This window comes from Nerophis ophidion, linkage group LG06 (assembly GCF_033978795.1).
Source record: "Nerophis ophidion isolate RoL-2023_Sa linkage group LG06, RoL_Noph_v1.0, whole genome shotgun sequence".
NCBI classification, from domain to species: domain Eukaryota; kingdom Metazoa; phylum Chordata; class Actinopteri; order Syngnathiformes; family Syngnathidae; genus Nerophis; species Nerophis ophidion.
Window position 1 is genome coordinate 44,768,149 of NC_084616.1, and position 12,317 is coordinate 44,780,465.

General features: G+C 37.7%; 1 protein-coding gene across 1 annotated transcript in view; it reads left to right on the plus strand.

The window, feature by feature from the left end:
- Nucleotides 1–12,317, plus strand: part of cntn3a.2 (contactin 3a, tandem duplicate 2) — a 236,234-nt gene that overhangs the window by 88,227 nt on the left and 135,690 nt on the right. Inside the window, exons 7-9 of the mRNA XM_061903869.1 lie at nucleotides 1,806–1,908; nucleotides 2,173–2,357; nucleotides 7,745–7,881. Coding sequence (XP_061759853.1) covers nucleotides 1,806–1,908; nucleotides 2,173–2,357; nucleotides 7,745–7,881 — 425 coding nt within the window. The remainder of the gene's footprint in view (nucleotides 1–1,805; nucleotides 1,909–2,172; nucleotides 2,358–7,744; nucleotides 7,882–12,317) is intronic.

Genomic DNA, 12,317 nt, shown 5'->3' on the forward strand with positions numbered 1-12,317 from the left:
ATTTAATTGAATAACACAAATTTATCACTTTATGGGTGGGGGACCTTTTGGATCGCAACAATATTTAGTGGGATTTTATTTATCTTTTCTCTGTGATTACGCAAAAATAATAATGAATTGAAATCAATGGTGTCCTGCACTATTGATCTTCTTAGGGGTCTAATTAATAAATATTTCAGTTGTACTATATATATATATATATATATATATATATATATGTATCCATTGTTGCTTTTTATAAAATTGATCTCAACTCTGTACACTGCTGCTGGAATTTTTAATTTTAATTTTCCTGAAGGAATCAATAAAGTAATATCTATCTATCTATCTATCTATATATATATAAATCTCTCTATCAACTTCAGTTTGGTATAAAGTAAAAAAAAAAAAAAATCCTTTCCTGCCAAAGAAAACTTTTTTTTTCATATATATATATATATATATATATATATATATATATATATACATATATATATATATATATATATATATATATATATATATATATATATATATATATATATATATATACATATATATATATATATATATATATATATATATATATATATATATATGTATATATATATATATATATATATATATATATATGAAAAAAAAAGTTTTCTTTGGCAGGAAAGGATTTTTTTTTTTTTTACTTTATATGTATATATATATATATATATATATATATATATATATATATATATATATATATATATATATATATATATATATATATATATATATACATATATATATATATATATATATATATATATATATATATATATATATATATATATATATATATATATATATATATATGAAATAAAAAAGTTTTCTTTGGCAGGAAAGGATTTTTTTTTTTTTTTACTTTATATATATATATATATATATATATATTTTCATATATATATATATATATATATATATATATATGAAAAAAAAAGTTTTCTTTGGCAGGAAAGGATTTTTTTTTTTTTTTACTTTATACCAAACTGAAGTTGATAGAGAGATTTATTGTAAGCATTAAATTTAAAAAAAATTATAATTTGACTTATTTTTAACATTTTAATGACTGAGACCCTTCTTGGTCAAAAAAAAAAAAAAAAAAAAAAAAAAAAAAAATCCATATATTTTGTTATGGTTTGAAGGACGGTGGTAGAGGGGTTAGTGCATGTGCCTCACAATACAAAGGTGCTGAGTAGTCCTGAGTTCAATCCCAGGCTCGGGATCTTTCTGTGCATGTTCTCCCCGTGACTGCGTGGCTTCCCTCCGGGTACTCCGGCTTCTTCCCACTTCCAAAGACATGCACCTGGGAATCGGTTGATTGGCAACACTAAATTGGCCCTAGTGTGTGAATGTGAGTGTGAATGTTGTCTGTCTATCTGTGTTGGCCCTGTGATGAGGCGGCAACTTGTCCAGGGTGTACCCCGCCTTCCGCCCCAATACAGCTGAGATAGGCTCCAGCACCCCCCCGCAAACCCAAAAGGGACAAGCGGTAGAAAATGGATGGATGGATGAGTTTGAAAATGAAAAATATCAAAATGACCCCTGCCTGCTTTGATTTTTCCGTTTGCGGCCCTCGGTGGACAAAAGTTTGGACACCCCTGCAATATCCAGTCCAGTCGAAAATTTACGTATTCCTTGTTAGCGTTACACTTTTATTATTTGAGCCTTGTGGTCACCCGTGAGAGAATGTTTACACGTGTTTGTGGTAGTGTCCAGCCTTTAATGCAACCCCCATTGCTTGTAAATCCCGAATAATGGAAGAATGAAATCTCATGCTTTCTCTTTTGTAGGAGTGATGGGCGAGTATGAACCGAAAATAGAAGTTAATTTCCCGGACAATGTACCCGCTGCGAAAGGATCAACAGTTACACTGGAGTGTTTCGGTCTCGGGAAGTAAGCCGGATTCCTTTAAGCACGTTTTCAATCTATTGCCATCAGATGAGCTGGGACTACTGGATGGAGAAAAGTTAAAGTAGAATATAACATTTTAAACCTTGACTGCTCTGAAAAACCTGTGATGTGAATCAGGTTTATTTTGTTGATGGATTCTCACTTCCGTCAAGCACTTTATTGCAAAGCTAATAGACACTCACGCCTATCCTCAGCAAAAATCTCAAACCTTCTGAGGAACTTAAATGAGAATTTTTCTCCTGACAGTCCCATCCCAGAAATCACCTGGAAAAGGGCGAATGGAGTTCCATTCCCGAGTAAAGTCAAAATGAAGTATGCCAACGCCGTGCTGGAGATTCCCAGCTTCCAACAGGAGGATACGGGAGGATATGAATGTGTGGCAGAGAATAAGATGGGCAAGAACAAAGCCACTGGGCGACTGGCTTTCTATGGTATGTTAAATTCATGTTACCTAACATATCGATTATCGAAGCAGTTGATATCGTTCCCATTGATTTTGATTACTTTTGCAAACATCTAAAAACGGTTCCCATCTACAGTTGTGATCAAAATTATTCAACACCCACACAATTTTGGGGTTTTAGCAAGTTGGACATTTATTCCGTATTTTGTTTATAGTCATATCAAATAAAGATGTGTCAAATAGACAAATGCAACTTAAATTGTAACACTGTATTTTACAAAATACCAAAAAAGGACATTTTTTTTAATATCTCATTGACAAAATGATTCAACCCCCTAGGTACATGCATCTTTAGTACTTAGTAGAACACCCTTTGGCAGTAATTACATCCTTCAAACGTGATACATAAGCGGACACAAGTTTCTTGCAACGATATACAGGTATTTTAGCCCATTCCTCTTGGGCAAAGGCTTCCAGTTCATTTATATTCTTGGGCTTGCGTGCTGCAACTGCCTTCTTCAAGTCCCACCACAGGTTTTCTATAGGATTTAGGTCTGGCGACTGTGAAGGTCACTCCAGAGTCTTCCTGCCCTTCTTCTGCAACCACTCTGATGTTGATTTGGAGGTATGCTTGGGATCGTTGTTCTGTTGGAAGGTCCAACGTCTCCCAAGCCTCAGCTTCGTCATTGACTTCATGACATTTGCAGCTAATATATGCTGGTGGGAAATAGAATTCATAATGCCTTGAATGCGCTGGAGATTCCCGGTACCTGAGGCAGAGAAACAGCCCCAGAGCATGATTGACCCCCCACCATGCTTAACAGTAGGCAAGGTGTTCTTCTCTTTGTAAACTTTATTTTTTTCTCCTCCAGACATAACGTTGATTCATAGGCCCAAAGAGTTCCAGTTTTGTCTCATCACTCCATAGAACAGTTTCCCAAAACGTTTGGTGTTCTTCCAGATGATTTTTGGCATACTGGAGTCTATTTTTACTTTGCCTGGTAGTCAGAAGTGGGGTGCGCCTGGGAGTTCTGGCATGGAGGCCTTCATCTCGTAGTGCGCGCCTTATTGTCTGGGACGAAACCAGCGTTCCCCCCTCTGCAATGTCCTGTTGTAGTTCCTCAGCTGTTACCCGGGGGTTTTTCACCACTGTACGCTTCAAATACCGGACAGCAGTTGCACACCACGCCCAGGTAGTGTTTCCACTGTGCCTTTAGCTTTAAACTTGCAAATTATGCTCCCAACTGTGTCTCTTGGAATGTGTAATGTCTTTGCTATTGTCTTATTTCCACATCCTTTCTTATGAAGAGAAATTACCTCCTCTCTTGACTTCTTTGACCACTCCCTGGACTTCACCATGTTGCAAATACACCATTGACCATCTACAAGAAGCTGAGCGTCACCGTCTTTTTCAATCAGTTTAATTGTTGCTTGTTATGGTTCTAATCACATCTACAGGTGTTTTCAACACCTGATTGAAAAGACCTTATTCAAATTCTGTTCTTAAGAGTTATGATGTTAAAGGGGTTGAATAATTTTGTCAATGAGATATTAAGAAAAATTACACTGTTTGGTATGTTACAAAATATAATAGTGCAATTCAAGTTGCATTTGTCTATTTAATGCATCTTTATTTGATATGACTATAAACAAAATAGGGAATAAATGTCCTACTTGCTAAAACACCAAAATTGCGTGGGGGTTGAATAATTTTGATCACAACTGTAGGGTTTTACGGTATACCGGAATTACTATTGTACCGCGATACTAATGAATGGTTTTACAAGCAGAGGAGCATGTTCGGCGGCACACACTCACTGAGTAATTACAAGCAGCCACAGTGTGTTGACAGAAAATGGAGAATGGATGCGTTTTGGCTTAAAAACTAACAATAAAGGTGAAGTTATAACACTGAAATGCCCTCAGGAAGAGGTGCTTTAAGACATGGCCAGCTAGCTAGCGGCTAACGTCCATCCACCGTCGGCAGTGTTTTAGCGAATTCTAAATGACTAATCCTCGCCTTCATGGCAACAAATAAAGTAAGTTTCTTACACGTATCACCCCTGCAGGACGAGGAATAGCTACAAACATACTTGCCAACCTTGAGACCGCCGAATTTGGGAGACGAAGGGTGGGGTGTTGAGGTTTGGGGTAGCGGCAGATATATATATATATATATATATATATATATATATATATATATATATATATATATATATATATATATATATATATATATATATGTATATAAATAATCCGTTCATGAATGAGTAATCCGTTCGGCCACCGTGTTCAATGGAGAAGTCTGATCTACAAAATTTTCAGGCAGCATACCCCTTCCCCTTCGAGCTGTCCTGGATGAACAGAAATTATTTTTTTCCAATCATTTTGGAACTCGCAAGCGTACTTCTTCTTCTTACTTGTCGTCGCCGAGTCTCTTCTTCATTCTTCTGCTTCGTCTCTGTTATGCTTTTGGACATTACTACTTGACGTAGTTTAGAAGCAATGCATGATGGGATTGTGAATGATGGGCGAATTCCCCTGTACCCAAAATGCAAAAAAAATGTTTAACACTAAGTCTCACTTGACTTAAAAAAATGCTTAAAGTATAAAACAATTCTTTAAAAGTAATGTTTTTGACAACAAAAGCAATTAGGTAACCACATGTCTGCTTTTCCATGGAGAAATACACTTCCATCACTTTATTTAGTTTGATTAATTATGTTGGTTTATTTTATTTTCTGTTTGCCCTGGGGGTGTAATGCTACATGCTGATGCCTCTCGTGCAGACAGCGCAGGTTATGTTTCTGGCTAGCAACCCAACACCCAGCTGTAGGAGATAGCCAGTGCAGATCCCAGACCCCCGGCCGGTTAAATCAGTGGATTGTCTCAAATAGGGCATTTAATATAAAAATCAAACATGCCTCATGGGAAAAGCCAAAAGACAAAATTAATAGATACGTAATATATAATATATATTTTTATATTTTATTTAATTATTTATTTAATATGGTTTTACTTGTTTTTTTTTAGAATTGATTTCCCTTTTCTATTATCCCTGCAAATAGGTTAAAGTTAAAGTACCAATGATTGTCACACACACACTAGGTGTGGTGAAATTTGTCCTCTGCATTTGACCCATCTCCTTGTTCACCCCCTGGGAGGTGAGGGGAGCAGTAAGCAGCAGCGGTGCTGCGCCTGGGAATCATTTATGTTGATATAACCCCCAATTCCAACCCTTATTGCTGAGTGCCAAGCAGGGAGGTAATGGGTCCCATTTTTATAGTCTTTGGTTAGACTCTTTGGTTTGAACTCCCAACCTACCGATCTCAGGGCGGACACTCTAACCACTAGGCCACTAGAAAATAGCAATATTAAAACACGGCAAGTAAATAATCTATTGAATACACATGGAAAGGAGTAGGCTTTTTAAAAAGAACTTTGCTTCTTCAAACTCTTTTTTGGACATGTTAAATAGTGCAAGTGTAAAGGTGTGGTTACATAACATTACCTTCACCATTTTTTAAAATACCTACAAACAGGGATTGTAAAATATAATTTTATTATATAAACAGATAGGAACTGTGTACTTTTTAACAACAGTTTTAAAGGCCTACTGAAACCTACTACTACCCACCACGCAGTCTGATAGTTTATATATCAATGATGACATATTAACATTGCAACACATGCCAATACGGCCTTTTTAGTTTACTAAATTACAATTTTAAATTTCCCCGGGAGTTTCGTCTTCGAAACGTCGTGTAATGATGACGTGTACGCAAGACGTCACGGGTTTTTAGGAAGTATGAGCGCTGCGCAGACACACAGCTAAATGTCGTCTGCTTTAACCGCATAATTATACAGTTTTTTGGACATCTGTGTTGCCGAATCTTTTGCAGTTTGTTCAATTAATATTGGAAAAGTGACAGTAGAAAGATGGAGGTGGGAAGCTTTAGCCTTTAGCCACACAAACACACGGTGATTCCTTGTTTAAAATTCCTGGAGGTGAAACTTTCCTATGGATCAGAGCGCGGTTAAGAGAACATGGATCCTGACCACATGTCAACCAGCAGGTTTCGGTGAGAAAATTGTGGTTAAAAAGTCAGTTCTTACCGGAGAATTGCTGAGCTTGTGCTGCCCATAAAGCTGCCGTCGACTCCCATAAGACACTGCGCGTCCAGACACCCGTGGAGACACCCTTCCGACTATCAGGTAATATTAAACTCACTAAAACACTAGCAACACAATAGAAAGATAAGGGATTTCCCAGAATTAACCTAGTAAATGTGTCTAAAAACATCGGAATCCGTCCCAATGCAATCGCGTTTTTTTTTTTTTTTTACTTTATTTTTAATTTTTTTTTTTTTTCTAGTCCGTCGCTATCAATATCCTCAAACACGAATCTTTCACCCTTGCTCAAATTAATGGGGAAATTGACGTTTTCTCGGTCCGCATAGCACTTTTTGTTGGAGGCTCCCATTAAAATCAATGTGAATATGGGAGGAGCCATCAAACATGTGACGTCATCGTCTGCGACTTCCAGTAGAGGCAGGGCTTTTCTCTTAGCACCGAAAGTTGCGAACTTTATCGTGGATGTTCTCTACTAAATCCTTTCAGCAAAAATATGGCAATATCGCGAAATGATCAAGTATGACACATAGAATTGACCTGCTATCCCCGTTTGAATAAGAAAATCTAATTTCAGTAGGCCTTTAAACATGTGTTGGTCCTAATTTTAACTAACTGAAAATTAGGAAAAATTATTTGCTTCCATTCAATCCACATGTTAAATAACAGCAAACATTGAGCATTATCATCTTTGTAAAGACATAATTTACATTTATGTCACAGCTCTTATACTGGGTCTCATTAGAGTTTACAGTAGAACCGCGTGATACGGAGATGGCCTTTTTTTTTCTAGTTAAATAAATCATTAGAAAAAGCCGGATATATAAAATGAGGCTAATTGTTGTGTAATGGTTGTGCTGCTTTTGTAATTGTCCCTGACTGAGAGAAAGTTAAGAATTATAATTTGGTGATGTAATGACGGTACTAAAACAAGTCAGAACAGACACTGCCATTTTCTCAGTAATAAGCCCTTCTGGGTTTAATTTTACGCCAGTTATTCCAGCTTTATTTGTGCGCCGCAAACGTTTAAATTCGGAAGAGGGAAGAAAATTTTGCTCTGTAAATTGGAAAGGACTGAATGAGTGGCTGTAACATTGTATCCGTGGAAACTTCCGGGCAAATTTGAACAATGTGTTCGAGGTAACAAGGACAAAAATTACATCTCTCTCAAAAGCTTTCATGGGAATGGGTCCTTTTTTTGTTGCTCTTATGTGAGCTGTTGTCAAACGTGGCGATATAACAGAGACTTGTCCAAATGTGTGCCTCGTGTTTGTGCTCCCTCAGCCAAGCCTCAGTGGATTCAGACCATGAAGGACACGGCCTTGGCCATAGAGGAGAATCTGGACTGGGAGTGTCGTGCCAGTGGGAAACCCAAACCCCTTTACACATGGCTGAAGAACGGCCAGCGGCTGATCTCTCGGGTAAATGTGTCACCTTTCCTGGGCCGGTGTTTCCTTCTGAAAATGTCATCTTCACCTTCAACTCAGTCCGTATTCTCTACTGCTCGCTCATGTTACCATATCTGAGATAATTTGCAGAAATATGGGGGAATAACTACACAAGTACACTTCATGCATTAACCCTTGTGTGATGTTCATCTTGTTGTTACTCAGCCAGCGTTTGTGGGTCTGATGGACCCGTTTCATTTTGTGGCTTTTAATACAGATGTTTATTGAGATAAGGTAAACATCTGTTTAGTATTTTAACATAAAAGCGTTTGATTGTGAGGCATTAAAAGCAACAAAATATGGCGGGTCCATCAGACCCACAAACGCTGGCTGAGTAACAAAAATATAAAAGTTGCATGGAACATTTCTCTGCCAGTTTTCCATCCCACAGGGATTTTTCTTTTGTGTTTCTGCACCTGCGGTTCCCACACAAGGTTGCAATATTGTTTGTCAACACTGTCTGCTCTCATTTTCTCGCACATTTGACCACCTGATGTTCTGTGTACCTAGACTCTGTCCTCCTTCTGTCTAGGCCTGCTCTGTGTGTGTGTGTGTGTGTGTGTGTGTGTGTGTGTGTGTGTGTGTGTGTGTGTGTGTGTGTGTGTGTGCGTGCGTGTGCGTGGATTGGTGGATGGATGCGTGTGGTACAAAGAACATCAGTTTCCACACCAGTGGACTCAAACATCTTATATGTAATAGAAATGTGTAAGTGGGGTGTATGGTGTGGGGTCATTAAATATGTATTCTGATATTTGTTCTTCAAAGAAAATAAGCCAAAGTCAGTGAGTCTCAAATTGAAAAATTAATTAATTGTATCACTTTTCTTTTAATAAAAAATTAAAATGGGTCCCACAGACCCAAACACCACACAAGGGTGTTAAAAAAAAGATCAGTTCGAAAAAATACATAATGTTGGATATAGAGAACATACAAACCCTTTGTTTAATGCTATGGTGTCCAAACATTATCCAATGGGGGGTGCGTTCAGTAAAATCTAACGATGCGGGGCCACGTTGTACATTAAAAATGCTAAAAACAAACCGATGTACAACATCAACATATGCCAAGCTAGCTGAACAAAACATCCCCATGACTAAGAAAATTAGTGTAATCTAATAACTTGGGCTGTCAAAAAGGACAAGTTAACTCATGCGATTAATCACAAAAAATATTGCACGAATCACATATATACGCCGATTGATCACACAACGTATTTGGCTATTTCACCTTCTATGGATTTTAACAATAAAAATGTATTTGTGACCAAGCATTGGGGTCTCTTTAAATTGATTTGAGATTTTTAATTTAATTGAAATCATGCAAGCAAGTTTATGCTACTAGAAATATTTGTGATTGGTCATGATTGATCCAATTTCAAAAGTGTGATTATTTTGTGTGTTTTTTTTTTTTAATGTATCGTTTGACAACATTAATAATTACATCTCAATAATAATAAATTAATTCTATCTGCTGAAAAGGCCAATAAAAAATTGGCCAAAATTGGCTTCCGGGCCACACTTTGGGCACCCCTGATTGATTGAATCAAAAATACTGAAATTCCATGACATAGTGAAATTGCAAACAGTTAAAATTATAGACAAAGCAAACTGTAACCTGCTACCCAAGAATATACAACAATTCTTCTCAACAAAAGAGGAGAAATATAATCTAAGACAAAAATTTAATATAAAACGTCAGTCCGCATGTAAAACACTTAAGACCTTCAGTATATCAGTATGTGAAACTAAATTATGGAATAGATTAAGCAAAGACATCAAACAATGTACTAATATGATCCACTTCAAGAAACTCTTCCTACTTAAAGTGCTTACAAAGTACAAAGAAGAAGAACCATGATAAACATTCTGAATTTATCTCTATCCATTCATTCATTTTCAAGATAATCTTACTCATCTCACCATGTGGAATATTACGGAACCCCTAAAATGACATGAATATTTTGCGAGATCCCGCAATACTTTTTGCGAGATCTTGCAAAAGGTTTTCTTCCTATGTCAGTAAACCGGAAGTACAACAGACACAGCGATGGAGGAGCTGGAGCATGCGGGAGCCTACCCATCATCTGTGCTCTGTTGTGGGACCACAATGCAATTTGATGTCTTTATATGTTAGGCCAATACTAAAATAGAAATCAATAAATTTCTCCCACGGAAAATGGGTAGGTTCCACCATTGCTTTGTCTGTTTCACTTCCGGTTCAATGACATAGAAAAAAAAAACGTACTTTATTGCACAAATAAAAAAATGTTTTCCCTCCATGTCCCTTTGGGGGCTTCATAAAGTATAACTTACTTCACCAATTATGTTTTGATTTATTTATTTTTATTGTTATTACTTATAGAGTATTACTATTAATTGATTAACGAGGACCCCGACTTAAACAAGTTGAAAAACTTATTCGGGCGTTACCATTTAGTGGTCAATTGTACGGAATATGTACTGTACTGTGCAATCTACTAATAAGTTACAATCAATCAATCCATCCATCCATTTTTCTGCCGCTTGTCCCTTTTGGGGTCGCGGCGGGTGCTGGAGCCTATCTCAGCAGCATTCAGGCAGAAGGCGGTGTACACCCTGGACAAATTGCCACCTCATCACAGGGCCAACACAGATAGACAGACAACATTCACACTCACATTCACACACTAGGGCCAATTTAGTGTTGCCAATCAACCTATCCCCAGGTGCATGTCTTTGGAGGTGGGAGGAAGCCGAAGTACCTGGAGGGAACCCACGCAGTCATGGGGAGAACATGCAAACTCCACACAGAAAGACCCCGAGCCCGGGATTGAACTCAGGACTACTCAGGATCTTCATATTGTGAGGCAGACGCACTAACCCCTGTGCTGTCCCTTATGGAGTATATTGTGAATAAATTGAGAACAGGAGGAAAACAAAAGTTTTAGCAACTGCTATGTAAAGGAAAAAGGGGTAGAATTAAATTAGCTCTGCTTCTTCCTACTCCTTTTTGAACATGTTGAAGAGAGAAACTTGAAATAGTGATGCATCATGTTGTATGCGTGCATGTTCCAAATAAACTCAAACTCAACTCAACACAACTCAATCCTCTTGACGCCTGGCGCTGGAATGGATTGTGGTTGTTCAAAGCGCAATTCCGGATGCAATAAATAGAGGATATGAAGCCGTCGCCAAGGTGTGCCAGTGAATAGACTGCGCTTCCCTGTCCTTACCCCGGCAGATCACACAGCAGCGTGGTTCCCGTGAGGTTGCTTTATTTCATCTGAATGGAGTCACTTGCTGCTCTTCATTATTCATGGCGCATATTTAAGAGCCGCCTGATTAAGGGACAGTGAGTTTAATCTAGTTTGAGATACGCCGCGTGAAGCATAACACCTTGGTGCTACAGCATATGTAATGCGGTGTATAGTGAGAACCATGGCTTTTAGCTTCGTTGTCTTTAACGTTGCAGATATATATTTATGTGTGTGTTAAGTAATGTTACGCTAATTCATTGAGATTGACCACAACACACTTCTTTCATACAGTGGGGCATAAAAGTATTTAGTCAGCCATCAATTGTGGAAGTTCTCCCACTTAAAATGATGACAGAGGTCTGTAATTTTCATCATAGGTACACTTCAACTGTGAGAGACAGAATGTGAAAAATAATTCCAGGAATTCACATGGTAGGAATTTTAAATAATTTATTTGTAAATTATGGTTGAAAATAAGTGTTTGGTCAACCTTTCAAAGCTCTCACTGATGGAAGGAGGTTTTGGCTCAAAATCTCACGATAAATGGCCCCATTCGTTCTTTCCTTAACACGGATCAATCGTCCTGTCCCCTTAGCAGAAAAACAGCCCCAAAGCATGATGTTTCCACCCCCATGCTTCACAGTAGGTATGGTGTTCTTGGGATGCAACTCAGTATTCTTCTTCCTCCTATAACGAAGAGTTGAGTTTGTACCAATAAGTTCTATTTTGGTTTCATCTGACCACATGACATTCTCCCAATCCTCTGCTGTATCATCCATGTATCCATTTTGGTATAAACTCAACTCGTCGTGTTTGGAGGAAGAAAAATACTGAGTCGCATCCCAAGAACACCAGACCTACTGTGAAGCATGGGGGTGGAAACATCATGCTTTGGGGCTGTTTTTCTGCTAAGGGGACAGGACAATTGATCCGTGTTAAGGAAAGAATGAATGGGGCCATGTATCGTGAGATTTTGACCCAAAACCTCCTTCCTTCAGTGAGAGCTTTGAATGGTTGACCAAACACTTATTTTCCACCATAATTTACAAATACATTCTTAAAATTCCTACAATGTGAATTCCTGGATGTTTTTTTCACATTCTCTCTCTCACAGTTCAAGTGTACCTATGATGAAAATGACAGACCTCTGTCATCAGTTTAAGTGGGAGAACTT